Source organism: Gigantopelta aegis, chromosome 10 (genome assembly GCF_016097555.1).
Source record: "Gigantopelta aegis isolate Gae_Host chromosome 10, Gae_host_genome, whole genome shotgun sequence".
In the NCBI taxonomy this organism is placed as follows: Eukaryota; Metazoa; Mollusca; class Gastropoda; order Neomphalida; family Peltospiridae; genus Gigantopelta; species Gigantopelta aegis.
This window is the reverse complement of record NC_054708.1, coordinates 7,160,462-7,182,290: the sequence shown is the minus strand read 5'-3', so window position 1 is coordinate 7,182,290 and position 21,829 is coordinate 7,160,462. Positions and strand designations below refer to the sequence as shown.

Genomic DNA, 21,829 nt, shown 5'->3' with positions numbered 1-21,829 from the left:
TTAAATCAAGATAGTATCTAGACTCAAAAGTTAAATCAAGATGGTATCTAGACTCAACTGTTAGACTCAAATACAAAAGTTAAATCAAGATAGTATCTAGACTCAAAAGTTAAATCAAGATGGTATCTAGACTCAAAAGTTAAATCAGATAGTATCTAGACTCAAAAGTTAAATCAAGATGGTATCTAGACTCAAAAGTTTAATCAAGATGGTATCTAGACTCAAAAGTTAAATCAAGATGGTATCTAGACTCAAAAGTTATATCAATACCATAAACATTTAACCCTTAGTTAATGTCTGAAGTACCAGCAAGGTCTTGGATTTTTGTTTTTGTTTATTTATTTTGATGGGGTTTTTGGGGGGATGTGGTGGAAGGAGGTGGTAATTGTAAAGTGCATACTGTCTTTTGAATGAGGTATCTCTGCTTCAAAGTCAAGCTTACTTGACCTGTATAATAACATTTTACTCTAGGCCTACTGGTTGGTCATTTTTAGAATTGGCTCCATTTGTCTACATTTTGTGAGCATCATTTTGTTACAACATTAGAATGATTGATTTTGAAACAAATAAATTCATATTTTTGGTCAGGAACATGTGGTTATTTATTATAATTATTGTTTAGGCCTACCCGGTAGATGTATTTTGAACATGTCAAGAGATATATTTTACAGTTCAGTGGTTGAAAATTCCCATTTTTCAACATCCATGCCAAGTGCAAAGTTAATAAAGGGCAAGTGATAATATTAACTGCCTGTGCGTAAAGTAAATAATATACCCATTATTTATTAAGTCTAAAAAGGTTGGAGAAGTAGAAAAGTGAAATTTATAAACAAAATCCTGTTGAAACCCTGCAGTGGACAACACCTTACACTTTGAGGTGAATGAGCAGACCATGCATAACCCACATCTTATTTTAAGCCATCATAAAATAAATCCTATATTTTCATCTTTACTCACATATTTCTTTTTTTCGGCCAAAACAAATATATTTTTACTCAATTTATGGTATTTTAATGTTTTTTAAATAAAATACCCCTCTCCCCCCTTAAAAAATATTGGATGAACATCTAACATTTAATTTATAATGGCATTATATCCACAGTATTTAGCTGCATTCAAACCTAGGTTTACCGGCCTCGGTGGCATCGTGGCAGGCCATCGGTCTACAGGCTGGTAGGTACTGGGTTCGGATCCCAGTCGAGGCATGGGATTTTTAATCCAGATACTGACTCCAAACCCTGAGTGAGTGCTCCGCAGGGCTCAGTGGGTAGGTGTAAACCACTTGCACTGACCAGTGATCCATAACTGGTTCAACAAAGGCCATGGTTTGTGCTATCCTGCCTGTGGGAAGCGCAAATAAAAGATCCCTTGCTGCCTGTCGTAAAAAGAGTAGCCTATGTGGTGACAGCGGGTTTCCTTTAAAAACAGTGTCAGAATGACCATATGTTTGACGTCCAATAGCCGATGATAAGATAAAAAATCAATGTGCTCTAGCGGCGTCGTTAAATAAAACAAACTTTACTTTTTTCAAACCTAGGTTAAATAGCCATATCAATATCATTTGTGATATTAAATCAGTGCTTCTAGAATTTTTATAAAAATAACACTGAATAACACTAGCCATGGGTGTGGGGCCATTAGCCATGGAATCTGTGATTTAAAAAATTCACTGGCCATGACTAAAAATTCACTAGCCCTACTTTAAGTAAATACAATTTTACTAAGTAATAATCAGATATGTCACTTAAAGAAGGAGATGAGAAGCTTAAAAACCCTTAGATTTGTGGGAGACCGGTATACATATTTACAAAATAGTTTTAAATGCAGCATTTGACAACTTTGTTTTCACTAGTTGTCGGGTATGACCATAGTACCGGTAGTTAAATGTATTTACTAGCCCAACACTGAATAACACTAGCCATGGGAGTGGGGCTACCATAATCTAGAAGCTCTGGTTTAATTTAAAAGATGAATTTAAAATAGTTGGTAGCTTTATATAGGTCAGTTTGTACTATATACCAGATGATTTTGGAGACTGTTAAAAGAGTTGGTAATTTGAGTAAAGAGATATTAGTTTAACAGCACCTCAGCACACTTTGTTAAACTATGGCTATTTGGTTACCTCGACTGCTGGTCAGTAGAAAGAGAAGAACTGTGTTACCACACTCGACTACATCTTTAAAAACCAACAAGGAATGTTTTTTATTACCCATATGGTTAAACATATCTTGGTACATACCAAAGTGATACGTCCCACTAGAACTTCAAGTGGGTCGTAACACTTTGACATCATACGATGACGTCATCGATTGGCACACTACAGCCTTACTGGAGCTTCAACCAAACTAGATCAGTGATATAAATTAAAATCGATTATGGGTAATAAATAGGATATTAAACTCGCTACCATTTCATATCATGTTTATGTCCCTAGTGAAATAGTGGTGACGCTCAACAAAAAAAAAGAAGAAAAAAGTTTGTTTTGTTTAATGACACCACTAGAGCACATTGATTTATTAATCATCGGCTGTTGGATGTCAGACATATGGTCATTTTTGACACAGTCGTAGAGAGGAAACCTGTTACATTTTTCCATTAGTAGCAAGGGATCTTTTTATATGCACCATCCCACAGACAGGATAGCACATACCAGTCGTGGTGCATTGGCTGTGGTGAGAAATAGCTCATAACAATTGAAAATTATTTTACTCGGGATATAAACATGATACGAAATGGAAGCTTGTTTGATATCCTATAAATATGCACTTTCCAAAGACAGAGTCGTACATACACAGCCTTTGATATACCAGACACAGGGCACTGATTGGAATGGGGGGAAAACAAAAGTCCATAAACAAGTGCTTATGGTTTGAAAATCAATGGTGATCAATAAACTTATGTATGAGAGCATTGCTTTGAGTGTCAAATTGACAGTATATTGATGTACAATAAATTAGCTATCAGCATGTGATACGGTGAGAAGCTTTTCACCCAAGTGGAAAATGCTTTGTGTAAGTTGATGCCAGCTAAAGAAAACAGTTTAAAGTTTGTTTTGTTTAACACCACCACTAGAGCACATTAATCATCCGTTATTGGATGTCAAACATTTGGTAATTTTGACATTTAGTCTTAGAGAGGAAACCTGCTACATTTTGCCATTATTAGCAAGGGATCCTTTATATGTATTATTATATGTACTATCCCACAGACAGGATAGCACATACCACAGTCTTTGATATACCAGTTACAGGCCTCGAAATTCGGTGTTAAAAGGGCAGGCTTTAATAGCCTTTAAAAATCTAGGAAATGAAGGGCACCAAGGCTAATCTAAAAGGCACAAAGGCTACGTTCATACATTTTCAAAGGGCACCAAGGCAGTCTTTTTTAGGAAGTCAATTTAACCAGAAAAAAACCTTTATCTGTAATTCTGTTAAATTGGTCATTCATCAGTAAATCAAAGTATTGTAGTGGTGTCATTAAACAAAACAGTAATTTAATTTTTTTGTGGTGTCCTTAAAGACAACTTTGGTGGAGAGAGATTATGACGTATCTGGTCTCCATCTCATTACAGCAGGTAATGGATCAGTCCACTGGTTTCGGACCATCTGAGCAGATGGAGTATGACTGAAAGAAAATTATATTTGAATGGCTGGACAGTTATGTTAAAGTCTTAACATTAAAGAAATAAAATAAAATAATCTATAATAAAAGTAGATATGTTAATTTTATCTATTAGTTTGTGAAGGTATCTCCAGAGAATCACTGTAGAATACAGGTACTAAGTTTCAGAATTAACCAATCAAGATTTCTATTTCAATTTCATAATCTCATTAATTTAAAAAAAAAAAAAAAAAAAAAAAAAAACAACGTTTTTACAAGTTTAGACATCTTTATTATTTTGTGGAGACTACCAAGAGAATATGTGTATTACGTTTCAGAACAATACAATCAAAGCTTTAGGAAAATGGATGAAATGTTCAGTGTTAAATTATTTGAAATACAAATAATTAAATAAATAATGTTCAAACCAAATCATTTAGGTTTTTAAAAATTTAATCTTTATATTATTTTTGTTCTAAATTCTATATTTAACAATAATAAAAAAAATCCACCCTAATTTAAACTTTTTCTCCAACAAACATGATTGTAATAACAAGATTAACCAAATGACCCATTTAATTATAGAATAAAAAATGTGGAGGGAAATCCCATTCTGTCATGGTATCATGGCACCGTATCCACTAAAACGTAAACATTGTCGGAGGACACCATGGCCGATTTTCTTAAGTATGTTTTCAGCATTTATCGATTATTTTTAATGTGTGTGTGTGTGTGTTAAATGGAGGTTGAGGGGTGTGTACGTGGGGGGGGGGGGGCAGTAGCGATGGTTTTTATACACCCCACCCCACTTTTTGGCTCCTTCTTACGCCGTGCCCTGGACCCAATCACTGGCGTTAGGGACGGTCCATAAATATCGATGTGCTTCACAATCCGAACAGTGTTCGGAAGGGGGGGAGGGGGTAAAAGCCATGTTTGGATTGCTTTTCAGGTAAAACATCAGTCCATCGAAGGTCAATGTTTCGTACACATTATATCAATGTTTTTATGTTAGGATTAGGGATGGGGAGGGGGGGGGGGGGAGGGGGTCAAACCCAATCCTAACACTGTTAGGATTATGAAAACCATTGACATTTATGGACCATCCCTTAGAGACTGGACCCAGACTAGACATGCCTGGACGTTGAATGGATATGAGCATAACTAATTTGTTTGAAATCGGAATCATTAACACGTGCTCTTATTAGGTACCACGGTAATTGGTGACACACGAGATCGCATGACAGTACGGTAACGTGTGTGGTGATTAAACGGCTTTTATTACAAACTGCTACATACTGTACTACTAGTCTGTAGGCCTACAGAGGAAAATATATCGTAAAACGGTATTATCGTAACTCCAGTCATCTCATACATTGTAGGTTTATTTTCCAAAAACAACAACGTGCGATCTCAACAAAACAATCAAGGATTTCTCAATACCACATGCACAGACTACAAGTCATCGCGGGTTTTTTTGCATGCAAAGGTGAAGGTCATTTGAAGAAGACGTGGTACAATTTTCGTTGTTGGCTACTGCTTAGGCCTAGTACCCAGAATTTGTTGATATACACGGGTGTAGCCTGTAGGAAGATACAAAAAAGTGGGGTGGTTGGGCACACAGACACACGTATAAAATTAATATATAAACCATCGATGCTGCTACAAAGTACCCCCTTCCCCGCTTTCTACGCCAGTGATGTATAGGCCTATCAACTGCTGAGCATGGGTAATAATTAAATAAACCACAAGAATAACCACAAACATTAAACAGTTCACATTTATTTCAGTGTTTCAGTTAATTGGGAATAAATTAATTTGGGTGATTTTAGCATAGGTCCGTTCAATAAGCTAATAAACATTACAACTATAAGTCCGTCCCACAGGGAACGCCTTTTTTATTACTATGAAATTTACTACAAGTTATTAATTTCTAAGCCGATTGATTTGTAAATTGCACACAAAATTAGTATTGTTTTGTTATTTCCAATACACTTTTACTTTTCTTGTTACGTCAAACAAAACTGAAATTAATAGCAAAAAACATTTTTTATAGAATGAAAACGTTTTGGCAATTTTTGTCTTCTTTGGTCTTCTTTTTCTTCTAGGCATGGTTTAGCCTATTTTGAAAGAAAGAAAAAAATTGCCCCGGGATTCTTTTTCGGTTATTTACGTTTTTTTCCGTAAATGTATGACGTTAAAACTTTCAGCAATTTACGGTGGGTTTTTTTTTCCCGTAACGCTGTACGTTTCAACCGTAATTTATCATTTGCTACGTTCGATGTGCAATTATAATACATGACCAAGAAACTGTATACAAACACTACCGAGGAACGTCGAATTCGTGCATGTTTAATGTTTTAAAATAAAAGTTAGGGTTATACAAGTAAAAAAAAAAAAAACATACACAAAAGGGGCACCACGGCAGGTAATGAAAAGGGCACGGTTATTCATAGCCGTAAAGTAACTGGTATTTTTTAGGCATCACGGCAAAGGCACAAGGCAGTACGGCAAATGCCGTGGAGCCGTCGTGAATTTCGAAGCCTGCAGTTATAGTGCAAACCATAATGACTTTTGGACATTATAAAAGGGTGATTGATCCTAAGACCCATAGCAAATGAGGCGAGTACTCTACCACTGGGCTACAATCCACCCGTTTGATCAGGACTGAACTACGTGTAGCAGATTTATTTGTAAGGATACTGCATAAATGTTCCTTCTGCATAATAAGCACAGTCCATTTACCAATATGTAACGGCAATCTGCTCCATAAATATCAAGGTTTTGGGGTCGTTCTGTACATCTGTGATGTTCACACTGTACATGTACTTGTTTTTGGAATGGTTGAATGATGAATGAATGAAATGAGTGAGTGAATGAATGAAATGGAATGAGTGAATGAATGAAATGAGTGAATGAATGAATGAAATGGAATGAATGAAATGAGTGAATGGAAATGAGTGTTATTTGCAAACAAACAAATGTACGTAATGAAATACACTGTTGCTATGCTTATTGCTTAACCATAATTACTTCTCGTTTTCAGAACCAACTACAGTGTACGACTTGTGGCATGAAGTGTTTGTCTGAAGCAGGTCTGTTATTTCACAAGTGTCGCCACAAACCCAGAGACACGGTTAAGTGCCCCCTATGCTCAAAAACCTTCTACAACCGACAGAGCATGAAGAGACACCAGGCCGTTCACAGTCCACTGAAGCCATACTCGTGTGAAGTGTGCGGTGCCAAGTTCTCCTCGAAGACAGCGATGACGCAACACCTCAAGTATCGGCACCAGAACACTCAGGTCATGACCATGTCTTGGGATATCGATGACAACCACATGGTCAGCTCACTGGAGACCAAACAGGGACAAGCTACATGATTTTAGCTATTGGAGTTTCATAAATGTCATTTGTCCACTTTAGGACACGAGATGGTGAAGTCTAACATGTGTTTAGCTATTGGAGTTTTGTAAACATGTTTTAATGCCAAATGTCCTCTTTAAAACAAGACATAGAGAAGCATTACATGGGTTTAGCTACATGTATTAGTTTCATAAACATCTTTGAATGTAAATTGTCCTCTTTAGGATTAGACGTAGTGAAACATAGTTTTAGCTATTGGAGTTTCGTAATCATCTTTGAATGTCAAGTGTCCTTGTTAAGACAAGACATAGAAAAGTCCTATTTTGTCTTAGCTATTGGAGTTTGGTAAACATCTTTGAATGTCATTTGTTCTCATTAGAACAAGACAAGACATAGAGATGCACTATATTATTTGAGTGACTGGAGTTTCATAAACATCTTCGAATGTTAAGTCCTCTTTAGGATAACACATAGTGAAACATTACATAGGTCCTCTTTAAAACAAAACAGAGAGGCACTATATTGTTTCTGGAATTTCGTAAACATCTTTGAATGTCAGATGTCCTCTTTAAAACAAAACACAGTGAAGCCTTACATGGGTTTAGCTACTGTGAATCTTTTTAGATGTTGTTGGTCTCTTTAGTGTTTTAAGCTCATTGAACAAGAAAAGTACAAAAACTGTTTTATTTTGTCTCTGTAAATCTCTCTGAATGCTGATGTCCTCTTTATTTTGTGAGCTGTCTCAACAAGAAGTATAAAGGAGTTGTATGTACTGTACATGTTTTCTGCTGCTGGAGTTCCTTAAATCTCTTTGAACGTCAGTGTCCTCTTTAGTGTGTTGAGATCGCTGGACATGAAATAAAAGAATGCATATTTTCAGGAATTGGTGTTGTCGAGACGTTTGAATGTGTCATTGACCTCCTCAATGTAATATATCTTAAAGGCAGGGACTCTAGTTATTAATATATCTTAAAGGCAGGGACGCTAGTTATTAATATATTTTAAAGGCAGGGACTCTAGTTATTAATATATCTTAAAGGCAGGGACTCTAGTTATTAATATATCTTAAAGGCAGGGACTTTAGTTATTAATATATCTTAAAGGCAGGGACTCTAGTTATTAATATATCTTAAAGGCAGGGACTCTAGTTATTAATATATCTTAAAGGCAGGGACTTTAGTTATTAGGAAGTGTAAAATATTCTCAGTTATACAGACAGCTTGTTTTTACCTTTAACTTACACATTACATAGAACGTCTGTCTTAAATGAAGTTGAGAGCTCACCTGAGATGCTTGCGTCACAGGATCAAACCACCTCGGTGGATCCATTCAACTGATTGGGTTTTTTCACATTCCAGCCACTAAGCCTTCATCACAATTGGTCAAAGGCCATGGTATGTGCTTTCCTGTCTGTGGGAAAGTGCATATAAAAGATCCCTTGCTACTTATAGAAAAATGTAACAGGTTTCCTCTGTAAGACTTATATGTCAAAATTACCAAATGTTGACATCCAATAGCTGATATAAAGTAATCAATGTGCTCTAGTGGTGTTGTTAAACAAAACAAACTTTAACTTTACTTCAATGATTAATTTCAACAAATCCAGTGTTTCTGGTTGTTTCAGGTTGCTATTAGTATTTTTTTTTAAAACAGGGATCTTTTATATTCACTTATACATAGACAGGACAGTACATATTATGGATCATGACCAATCACACCTCGTGCAGGTGCTCTACTACTAAGCTACATCATTCCACAAAAGCAATGAATGAATGAATGTTTAACGACACCCCAGCACGAAAAATACATTGGCTATTGGGTGTCAAACTATGGTAATGCAAACAAATAAGGTGATGATCAACATCAATATAAAAATTCAAGATTTAAATAAAAACAGTGTAAAGAACTGTGCAAAAATACAAATATCACAGATAGATACTGACTTTTACTCAAAATTTCAATTTGTGCTGTATTGGCCATTCTCATAGAGAATGTTACACCCCTGCTCCACGGTGAGGTTACAGCACGCGCAGGGGACCCACAAAAACAGATGTGTTTGTAGTCACTGTGCATGTTTTGGGCATTCGTAGATTATATCGCATCCTTCACCATTGCTTTGGGAGCAGTCCACTTGCCTCAGTAATCTCTGGTCTAAAATATTAATTTTACTGCAAGGAACATTTTGCTAAAGAGTGAAATCTAGTGGGAAATCGTTAGCCTGATGCACTGTCTGTCTAGTATCGATCCTGTCGGTGGGCTCATTGGGCTATTTCTCATTCCAGCCAGTGCTCCACAATTGATGTAACCTGTCAGTGGGCCCATTGGGCTATTTCTTGTTACAGCCATTGCTCTACAACTGATGTAACCTGTCGGTGGGCCCATTGGGCTATTTCTTGTTACAGCCAGTGCTCCACAATTGATGTAACCCGTCAGTGGGCCCATTGGGCTATTTCTTGTTACAGCCATTGCTCTACAACTGATGTAACCCGTCGGTGGGCCCATTCATGATTGGGCTATTTCTTGTTGCAGCCATTGCTCTACAATTGATGTAACCCGTCAGTGGGCCCATTGGGCTATTTCTTGTTACAGCCATTGCTCCACAACTGATGTAACAAAGACTGTGGTATGTACATTGAAACCTTTCCAAATCGGATCACATGGGACCTATTATTTATCCGATTTATACTGGATCAAGTGTTCATAGGGTTGCATTTTAGAATTGAGAAAAAATGGGACCATGAAAGTTGGCCAGTTTTGACATTATTCCGGTTTGTTCAGCGACCAATTTAGGCAGGTTTAACTGTACCATCCTGTCTGTGAGATGATGTGTATAAAAGATCCCTTGCTGCTAATAAAAAATAGTAGATCAAGGAATGGGGATTTCCTCTCTAATTTTCTCTATGGTCTTTAACCATATGTCTGATGCCATATAACCGTAACTAAAATGTGTTGAATGTGTAGTTAAATAGAAAATGTCTTTCTTTTTACTTTTCATTCTTAATCATAAAACTTTAAAATAGTTTCCAGTAAAATTCTTAATTGAAATATAAAAGGTGTTATTTCTGTCAGACAAAACTTTCATAAATCAAGGATATCTTTGTGTGTATGTGCTGCAGCTAGTGTCTATATTATCTTTTGTCCAATGTGTTAATACTATAAATCATGTGTTTTAAGTAACTAATAATATTATTTTAAGTAACTAATGATAATAGCTGTGTTAAAGATGAGATTAAACAAAGTGTCATGGTGTTTATTCCCTGGCTGTTGATTAATTAAATTATATGTGTCTGTTCTTCACATTCAGTTGTACAGCGCTCGCTTGATGCGCGGTCGGTCTAGGATCAATCCCTGATGGTGGGCCCATTGGGCTATTTCTCGTTCCAGCCAGTGTACCACAACTGGTATATCAAAGGTCGTGGTATGTGCTATACTGTCGGTGGGATGGTGCATATATAAAAGATGCCTTGCTACTAATGGAAAAATGTAGCGGGTTTTATCTCTAAGACTACATGTCGGAATTACCAAATGTTTGACATCCAATAGCCAATGATTAATAAATCAATGTGCTTTAGTGGTATCGTTAAACAAAACAAACTTTTTATTTTCTTCTCCACAGAGAAACCAAGAAACCCCTCTAAACCGGATACTCTCGGGACCAAATAAAATGTCTGGTTTTAAGAGGAATCCGGTTTAGAGAGGTTCAATTCTGTACTGATTTTTAAAAAAAAGGACTGAAAAAATTAGATGTTTTACTCTACATTTATTTATTCATGTTGAAAAGTTTCTTTTCGTGTGCATGCATGGTTTCATTGGTACATGTTCTGTTAGAATATAGAATTTATTACACAGTTGTTGATTGCTGACCAGTGTTCACTTTCATCTAGGGGAGTACCTTACACTTACTGAGTGAATGTCATCAATATCTGTACCCGTGTTGTAATATTAAGTGTTACAGTCTCTTTAAACTGCTGTTCTAGAATACATTGGTAGAACTTTTGTTGTTGGTCTTTGTCTTTTATTGGGTTGGGATTTAGCTTGGTCGGCTGAGTGCTCGTCTGAGATGCTTGCGTCGCAGGATTGAACCACCTCGGTGGATCCATTCCAGCCAGTGCACCACAACTGGTATATCAAAGGCCATGGTATGTGGTATCTTGTCTGTGTGAGATTGGGATGTAGCTCAGTGGTACAGTGCTCGCTTGATGTGTGGCCAGTCCCTGATCGATCCCAGTTGGTGGGCCCTTTGGGCTTTTTTAGCTTTCCAACCAGTGCACCACAACTGGTATATCAAAGGCTGTGATACATGCTTTCCCGTCTGTGGGGAAGTGCATATAAAAGATGCCATGCTAATACTGGAAAAATGGTGCGGGTTTCCTCTGATGACTACGAGTCAGAATTACCAACTGTTTGACATCCAATAGCTAATAATGAATCATTGTGCTCTAGTGGTGTTGTTAAACAAAATAAAATCTTTTGGTCTTTCATTGAGCAAGGTATTGTAATAGTAATAATAATATGGCTGTCCAAAAGTAAAGATCAAACAGGAATTAGCATGTGCTTCTATTACTATCAACTAAATTATCACATAGGCCTACTTACACTTGGAAACGATAGGTTTATACAAAAAATTTAAAACATTAAATGCCATAACTTTAACCTAGGAAACAACAAAGCAAAAAGAAACTATCACAATAACTTCAGTTTTGGGAAAACTAAAATGAACTTTCACACAAATAAGGCTGTGGTATGTACTATCCTGTCTGGGATAATTCATATAAAAGATCCCTGGTTACTAATGGAAAATTGCATTGGGTTTCCACTCCCAAGACTACTAGCATACGTCAGAATTACCAAGTTTGACATTCAATAGTTGATGATTAATAACTCAATGTGCTTTACTTGTATCATTAAACAAAACTGACTAATTTTCTACAAACTAAGCTAATAGCAAAGTTCCTAGTTGCTACTGCCAGTAAGAACTTTTTATACCCTCATATATACGGTACATAGAACAATTAAAATCTCTGAGACTTATAATAACTTGAATTTTGAAGCTTGTGACAATGGACAGTGAATGTTATCAGCTTTTGTGCTCCGTATATTTCATCAGAATAGAGCAGAATAAAATTTAATTTTACTCAAGTACGCACATAGCTTAGAATGAATGAATGTTTAACGACACCCCAGCACGAAAAATACATCGGCTATTGGGTGTCAAACTATGATAATGCAAATAAATAAAGTGATGATCAATGTCAATATAAAAATTCAAGACTTAAACAAAAACAGTGTAAAGAACTGTGCAAAAACACAAATATCACAGAATTTTACGGATACTGAATTTTACTCAAAACTTAAATTTTGTGCTGTATTGGCCATTCTCAGAGAGAATGTTACACCCCTGCACCACGCAGGGGCATAGCTTCAGAGAAATTAATTAAGATGAAATAAAGTCAACACGTACACAAATCAAGACTGCAAAAGTATTAAACATGCATTTTTAGAAGTCACTATTTATAATTTACATAATATAATATATGTCTGTGTGTCTGTCTTCTCAGTATATGTAAGTTTGTATGTCTCTCTGTCTATCTTCTCAGTTTAAGTGTATTTAAATAATTAGCACTGCTCCCAACCTTATACCATAACAAGTTTCATGTCTGGTCTCTCACAGGAGTTTACAAGACAACTTATTCAGATTCTTTTTTTTAGCAACCACTACAGTGTATGTTAAAATGTAGTATTCATGTATACCGACAGATGTTGGCCAAAATATAACTCAGATTGTGCATTCCATTAAATATGGTTATGTGTGATGATGATGAGCCATTCCTTGCAACTCCTAAATAATTACAGATTCAACACCACACATTAGGAGTATTGTACAAGTATTGATTATTAAATACATTGTACTCTTCATGTGGTTTTACCATGACGTACCATGTTTGCATTCTGTATGAAGTTGTATATGTGGTGTCATCTGCATGCATAAATAATCCTAATACAGTGGTTCTTATGGTGCTGTTATATTCAGTATGTAAATTACAGTAATGATATACAGGGTCCCGATATTACCATAATCTGCATTTACATGAATTAGCATAGATAAAATCCATGTGGACAACAGCATCCAACAGACTGACCTTTGTGTTGGTGAAGAAGTTTGTTTTGTTTAATGACACCACTAGAGCACATTGATTCATTTTGCATCGGCTATTGGATTTGAAACATTTGGTAATTCTGACACTTGGTCATCAATGGACACCCACTACACTTTTCCATTAGCAGCAAGGGATCTTTTATATGCACTTTCCCAGACAGGCACATGCATACCACAGCCTTTGACCAGTTGTGGTGCAGTGGTTGGATTGTGTTGGTGAATGCTAACTATTGGACATTGTGTCTGTTAAATTTGACTAGCATGCTTTGCCAGAAAGTCAGAAATCTCTATCCTATACAAAAAAGCATACAATTAGACTAGTTGTTTATAACTGTGTTTGAAGGAAGGAAGGAAATGTTTTATTTAAAGACACACTCAACACATTTTATTTATGGTTATATGGCATCAGTCTTATGGTTAAGGATCACACAAAGGACCACACAGATATTGAGAGAGGAAACCCGCTGTCGCCACTTCATGGGCTATTCTTTTCGATTAGCAGCAAGGGATCTTTTATGTGCACCATTCCAAAGACAGGATAGTACATACCACGGCCTTTGTTACACCAGTTGTAGAGCACTGGCTGGAAACTGTGTTTGAATGTATCCCATAAAGATCTTCAGTGCACAATCGCCACCATACTGATGGCCAGTGCACCATGACTGGTATATCAAAGGCCGTGGTATATACTACCCTGTCTGTAGGATGGTGCATATAAAAAGATCCCTTGCTGCCAATCGAAAAGAGTAGTCCATAAAGTGGCGACATCGGGTTTGCTCTTTCATTATCTGTGTGGTCCGTAACCATATGTTTGACGCCATATAACCATAAATAAAATGTGTTGAGTGCGTTGTTAAATAAAACATTTCTTTCTTTCCATACTGACTGCTGCAGTTTGATTAATGGTGACATCCATATACAGGAGAGGGCCTAGTAAGTTGACAAACTTGTGTCCAATCCTTTTGTTTTTCATGCAATAAAATAAGTTTTCAATTAAAAATATACCGGTACAATAACTGTGTGCCCATTGGGTGGTAGACACCTTTAGGTCTTTCTCATGACAACCAGTGCCCCACCACAGCTAACCCAACAGCAGTCTGTCACGGTATGTGGACACATTTAGGTCTTTCTCATGACAACCAGTGCCCCACCACGGCTAACCCAACAGCAGTCTGTCACGGTATGTAGACACATTTAGGTCTTTCTCATGGCAACCAGTGCCCCACCACGGCTAACCCAACAGCAGTCTGTCACGGTATGTGGACACATTTAGGTCTTTCTCATGACAACCAGTGTCCCACCACGGCTAACCCAACAGCAGTCTGTCACGGTATGTGGACACATTTAGGTCTTTCTCATGACAACCAGTGTCCCACCACGGCTAACCCAACAGCAGCCTGTCACGGTATGTGGACACATTTAGGTCTTTCTCCTGACAACCAGTGTCCCACCACGGCTAACCCAACAGCTGTCTGTCACGGTATGTGGTATTAACCCAACAGCAGTCTGTCACGGTATGTAGACACATTTAGGTCTTTCTCATGACAACCAGTGCCCCACCATGGCTAACCCAACAGCAGTCTGTCACGGTATGTGGACACATTTAGGTCTTTCTCCTGACAACCAGTGTCCCACCACGGCTAACCCAACAGCTGTCTGTCATGGTATGTGGTACTAACCCAACAGCAGTCTGTCACGGTATGTAGACACATTTAGGTCTTTCTCATGACAACCAGTGCCCCACCACGGCTAACCCAACAGCAGTCTGTCACGGTATGTAGACACATTTAGGTCTTTCTCATGACAACCAGTGCCCCACCACGGCTAACCCAACAGCAGTCTGTCACGGTATGTAGACACATTTAGGTCTTTCTCATGACAACCAGTGCCCCACCACGGCTAACCCAACAGCAGTCTATCACGGTATGTAGACACATTTAGGTCTTTCTCATGACAACCAGTGCCCCACCACGGCTAACCCAACAGCAGTCTGTCACGGTATGTAGACACATTTAGGTCTTTCTCATGACAACCAGTGCCCCACCACGGCTAACCCAACAGCAGTCTGTCACGGTATGTAGACACATTTAGGTCTTTCTCATGACAACCAGTGTCCCACCACGGCTAACCCAACAGCAGTCTGTCACGGTATGTAGACACATTTAGGTCTTTCTCATGACAACCAGTGCCCCACCACGGCTAACCCAACAGCAGCCTGTCACGGTATGTGGTACTAACCCAACAGCAGTCTGTCACGGTATGTAGACACATTTATGTCTTTCTCCTGACAACCAGTGCCCCACCATGGCTAACCCAACAGCAGTCTGTCACGGTATGTGGTACTAACCCAACAGCAGTCTGTCACGGTATGTAGACACATTTAGGTCTTTCTCATGACAACCAGTGCCCCGCCATGGCTAACCCAACAGCAGTCTGTCACGGTATGTGGACACATTTAGGTCTTTCTCATGACAACCAGTGCCCCACCACGGCTAACCCAACAGCAGTCTGTCACGGTATGTGGACACATTTAGGTCTTTCTCATGACAACCAGTGCCCCACCACGGCTAACCCAACAGCAGTCTGTCACGGTATGTAGACACATTTAGGTCTTTCTCATGACAACCAGTGCCCCACCACGGCTAACCCAACAGCAGTCTGTCACGGTATGTAGACACATTTAGGTCTTTCTCATGACAACCAGTGCCCCACCACGGCTAACCCAACAGCAGTCTGTCACGGTATGTAGACACATTTAGGTCTTTCTCATGACAACCAGTGTCCCACCACGGCTAACCCAACAGCAGTCTGTCACGGTATGTAGACACATTTAGGTCTTTCTCATGACAACCAGCGTCCCACCACGGCTAACCCAACAGCAGTCTTTCACGGTATGTAGACACATTTAGGTCTTTCTCATGACAACCAGTGCCCCACCACGGCTAACCCAACAGCAGTCTGTCACGGTATGTGGTACTAACCCAACAGCAGTCTGTCACGGTATGTGGTACTAACCCAACAGCAGCCTGTCACGGTATGTGGTACTAACCCAACAGCAGCCTGTCACGGTATGTGGTACTAACCCAACAGCAGCCTGTCACGGTATGTGGTACTAACCCAACAGCAGTCTGTCACGGTATGTGGTACTAACCCAACAGCAGTCTGTCACGGTATGTGGTACTAACCCAACAGCAGCCTGTCACGGTATGTGGTACTAACCCAACAGCAGCCTGTCACGGTATGTGGTACTAACCCAACAGCAGCCTGTCACGGTATGTGGTACTAACCCAACAGCAGCCTGTCACGGTATGTGGTACTAACCCAACAGCAGCCTGTCACGGTATGTGGTACTAACCCACCAGCAGCCTGTCACGGTATGTGGTACTAACCCAACAGCAGCCTGTCACGGTATGTGGTACTAACCCACCAGCAGCCTGTCACGGTATGTGGTACTAACCCAACAGCAGCCAGTCACGGTATGTGGTACTAACCCACCAGCAGCCTGTCACGGTATGTGGTACTAACCCAACAGCAGCCAGTCACGGTATGTGGTACTAACCCAACAGCAGTCTGTCACGGTATGTGGTACTAACCCAACAGCAGTCTGTCACGGTATGTGGTACTAACCCAACAGCAGCCTGTCACGGTATGTGGTACTAACCCAACAGCAGCCTGTCACGGTATGTGGTACTAACCCACCAGCAGTCTGTCACGGTATGTGGTACTAACCCAACAGCAGCCTGTCACGGTATGTGGTACTAACCCACCAGCAGCCAGTCACGGTATGTGGTACTAACCCAACAGCAGCCAGTCACGGTATGTGGTACTAACCCAACAGCAGTCTGTCACGGTATGTGGTACTAACCCAACAGCAGTCTGTTATGGTATGTGGTACTAACCCAACAGCAGCCAGTCACGGTATGTGGTACTAACCCAACAGCAGTCTGTCACGGTATGTGGTACTAACCCAACAGCAGTCTGTTATGGTATGTGGTACTAACCCAACAGCAGTCTGTTATGGTATGTGGTACTACGTATGTGGAAACCTGTGTATAAAAGATTCTTTGCTGCTGGACCTAATCTGAGAATGAATTTTGGTGAAACAGAAGCCCCTGTACATGTTTAGACCAAATATTTATTTATTATTATGTGGATTTTGTTACCTAAGCATACGAGAATTTGGGGCAGGGGAGGCAACTGCCCCTAATATTGGAGCAAAACCTTAAATTCGGACAAAAATTATAGATATTCGCGCAAAATGTGCTAACCTGAAGCCCTTTTACCATGTTTTTCCATAATTCTACCCTCAAAATTAGTTGTAATCCATGTAAAAATGTGTAGTGTTTCGTTTACAACCCTATATACATGTAGCTGTTTGGTAGTAATGCTAATATGAATGAATATTGTTATCCAGATTCGGGCATTTTTGTTTAATTTGGGTAAAAAGCAGCCTGCCCACCCACCCCATCCCCGTTATAAAAATGGGAGCCTGTATGCCTATGTTTTGTAATCCTTGCAATTTCACAAAGTTGGCAATAATATTCAGCAGAGCTTACCATTTTAGGGGAGCTATCACCATTAGTTCCCGGAGATTAATTCAAGGAACGGCATTTTTAGCTCCCCTTACCATGTAAATTTATATAATATCAACATACCGGCCTCAGTGACGCAGTGGTTAAGCAATCGGACTACAGGCTGGTAGGTACAGGGTTCACAGCCTGGTTCCGGCTCCAACCCAGAGCAAGTTCTTACGGGCTCAATGGGTAGGTGTAAGACTAACCACTAACCAACTAACCCACTGTCCTCGACAGACAGCCCAGGACAGTGTGCTTGAACCTTAATTGAATATAAGCATGAAAATAAGTTGAAATGAAATAAAAAATCATAACAAAAACATGGTAATATCTTAAATAGCTTCCTACAATCTGTGTCAGGGCAGCAATTAATCACGCCCCTCAATTTGGTTTCATAGCGAGATCCAATTAATGACATTATAAAGGTTTGATGTTTCTTTGTTTTGTACTTTGCAGACTGGAGATGAAAGCTTCATGTGTGAAAATACCACTGTCCTCGATCAAACTGCACAGTCTGCTGCTAACATCAGGTTCATCTGCCGCGTCTGCCAGAGGGCGTTTCTCACCAGACAACGTTTACAACGCCACGTGTTCACTCACAGCATGGTCAAACCATATCACTGCGACGAGTGCCACACTCCGTTCAGTTCACAGACGGCCAAGAACCAGCACGTTCGGATGATACACAGAAATGACTATCCCTTCACGTGTGTCCTGTGTGGGTTAGGCTTCTCCAGAATGTCACGTCTTGAGAAGCACACTGCAAAGACTCATACATGTTCCAGGCAATAGCGGTTACCATCTTAAAACAAGTGTGTTGTGTTTTCTCCTTTTTTTTCCCTTCTTTGTTTTAAAGCACTTGCCTGATACACGGTCGGTCTGGGGTCGATTCCTGTCAGTGGTCCAATTAGGCTATTTCTCAATCCAGCCAGTGCACCATGACTGGTGTATCAAAGGCTGTGGTATGTGATATTCTGTCTGTGGGATGGTGCATATAAAAGATCCCCTGCTACTAATGGAAACATGTAGTGGTGTTGTTAAACACAACAAACAAACAAACAAACAAAAAACCCAAGTGTTTGACATCCAATAGCCGATGATTAATAAATCAATGTGTTCTAGTGGTGTCATTATAGAAAGAAAATTTTTTTGTTAACTTTCTAATGATTACAATGTGTGGAAGTGATGGAGTTGTATTTCCTCTAAATAGTATTTGCATTTAAAGAAAGGAAATGTCTTCTTTAGCATATGAACTTCAGGATGAAGTAAAAATCATTGAAAGTTAAATACTAGTAACATCCTAGCTAAGAAACTAAAAACATTCCAGCTGTCAGCCTACATTCCTATGATATGAAAAGTGGGCCAGTACATGACATAGGATATTAATGGTGAGTTCCAGTTTAATGCCAAACTTAGCTGTTTGATGTTGTCATTTTTTAACCAATAACTGCATGTATATTTACATTATAACTAGGGCCTCCATGAGTCTAAAATATTGCGCTCAAGTACTCAAGGGTCAAACTCGACCCGGACCCGAGTACCCGACACTTACACTAGATGATCATGAGACTAAGGAATAAAGTAAAATAGCAATATGCATCTTACTTCCAGCACTGAACATAAATGCCAAATCATGCCATTGTATTGCATTTAGAAATCAGTTGATACGTTCAGTATTGTCACGGATGGACGGACAGATTATAAGGAGAAATTACCACATGATCACATAATTATTGTGTAATTTGTATTGCTGATTAGTTCCTGCTGAAATTAATGCTCTACATTGTTTCATTTGAACAGGTACTGGAGTACTGTGAAGCGACTCGAGTCTTGCTACACTCAGCCCGTGCTCGAGTACTCATGGAAGCCCTAATTATAACTCTTTCGAAGTGCCACATGCCATAACCCTATGTAAGGCCACATTATGGTGTTGCATTGTTTTGTACAATATTTGTAATATGAGGAAGTATCAATCCTTCATTCTTCAAAACATGAAATGCCATTTCAGTCTTGTACAATGAAGTCTGGGAGTCCAAATAGATTTCTGAACTACAGATACAAGTATATTCATTTTAATGTGATTAACATTCAGATAAATATCTCTTGTAAACCTTTAATAAATTATTTGTAGTTAGTGGGACTATTTCTAGCAGATTTGATAAAATGCTGTAAAGCAGATTAACCTTAACTTTAGGATGTACAGACTACTGGATGTCAGACATATGATAATTGTAACACTGCATTGTTTTCTCAATAGCAGCAAGGGACATTTTATATGCATTTTCCCACAGACATGATAGCACATACCATGGATATTGATATGCTAGTTGTGTAGCACTGGTTGAGATGGAAAATTCAAAGTAGATTGTACATACAGTGAAACCTCTTAAAAGCGGACACTCTGTAAACCGGAATTCCGACAAAACCTGGTGGTTTTTATTGTCCCTTTGTAAATATGGGTACAAAAGAGAACCTCTCTATACCAGATACCCTTAAAATCAGTGATTTTACTTTGACCCATGGGTGTCTGGTTTAGAGGGGATTCACTCTACATCTAAAGCAAATTGAAGAATTGTGTGTCACAGGGGAAATGAAGCTGCTGATCTGTTTAATATTGATAAATATTTAAAATATTATTAAACTCACACCTTCAATAAATATACTTTTGTCTTTCAGGCCTCACATATTCTTGCCCAGACCAGCACGGTTAAAGGGAACGAAGGAGGTTTGGTTAATGCAGAAACAAATGCCATCTACAAATCTACTCAGCACCCCCGTATCGTCTCACCCAGACGCAGCTCAGTGGTAAAGCACTCACTTTGGGATTGATCCCCGTCGGTGGGCCCATTGGGCTATTTCTCATCACAACCAGTGCACCACGACTGGTATATCAAAGGCCATGGTATGTGCTATTCTGACTGTGGGATAATGGAAATAAAAGATCTCTTGCTACTAATGGAAATATATAGTGGGTTTCCTCTGTAAGACTATATGTCACAATTACCAAATGTTTGACATCCAATAGCTGCTGATTAATAAATCAATGTGCTCTAGTGGTGTCATTAAACAAAACCAACTTTAACTTGTCACCCACCGAACTGGCCAACTCCACTGGGTGGGGCATGAAAACAAGGAGACGTAACTCATATGAGCAGCGCCCTCTAGATACACTCATGTTCAGTTGTAATTAGTGTATTTGGGCCATTTCAAAGCAGCCTTTCCAACATTTTAAACTTTTAAACTTGAGGTTGAGTAAAGGGAGAGGGCACAGCTATCTCAGCCCTCCCTCTTCCCTTCTGCACCCATCCCAGTGCAGGGGAAAATTGGTGGTTAATACCTTTCTAAAATTTTAAAGGCGCAGACCCTAGTTCCATCTCGTGAAAATGGACACTAAGTTTAGTTAATCTACAAACCTGTAACACATTTAGATAAAGTTACAGCAGAGTGAAACAAGAGTCTGTGGCGTTAAAACTGCCATATATCCTTTAAAAATAGACTACAACTCGAATCAATAACCGCTACTTCTCAGACGCACATGCATTTTTAAAAATATGAAACATTTATTTTGTGATATTAGAAACAACAAGATGACCAGAAACACTTCGGTTTTACGGATATGGATAATATGAAGAATAAAATATAAGTAATGTTTGATTTCAGTGATCATAAATGGCTCTAATAGTGAAACATGCTGTAGTGTTTCAAAACTATGGTTTGTTCCTTTAACCTATAATATGTATTTAAGATGATAAAGATAGTTACAAGTTGGTGTGCTAACAATTTAAATTTGTCTAGTCTGCAGCTGTAAGTGTCTTTGTCCAGTCTGCGATTGTATATGTCATTTGTCCATTCTGTGACTGTGTCATTGGTCTAATCTGTGATTGTAAATGTCTTTATCCAGTCTGCGATTGTATATGTCATTTGTCCATTCTGTGACTGTGTCATTTGTCTAAACTGTGATTGTAAGTGTCTTTATCCAGTCTGCTATTGTATATGTCATTTGTCCATTCTGTGACTGTGTCATTTGTCTAAACTGTGATTGTAAGTGTCTTTATCCAGTCTGCTATTGTATATGTCATTTGTCCATTCTGTGACTGTGTCATTTGTCTAAACTGTGATTGTAAGTGTCTTTATCC

The 21,829-nt window shown here is 38.8% G+C and overlaps 1 protein-coding gene across 3 annotated transcripts in view; it reads left to right on the top strand.

Annotated features, from left to right (window-relative positions):
* Window positions 1-21,829, top strand: part of LOC121383117 (zinc finger protein 236-like) — a 40,150-nt gene that overhangs the window by 14,711 nt on the left and 3,610 nt on the right. The window contains exons 4-5 of one of the 3 annotated variants that reach the window (XR_005959261.1): window positions 18,150-18,505; window positions 20,370-20,498. Coding sequence is in view for 2 of the 3 variants with exons in the window: in XM_041512912.1 (XP_041368846.1) it covers window positions 18,150-18,485 (336 nt within the window). In the remaining variant the exon portion in view is untranslated. Of the gene's footprint in view, window positions 1-6,643; window positions 8,832-18,149; window positions 18,506-20,369; window positions 20,596-21,829 lie in introns of those variants that run through there. The other 2 variants (XM_041512912.1, XM_041512911.1) reach the window with 2 other exon arrangements.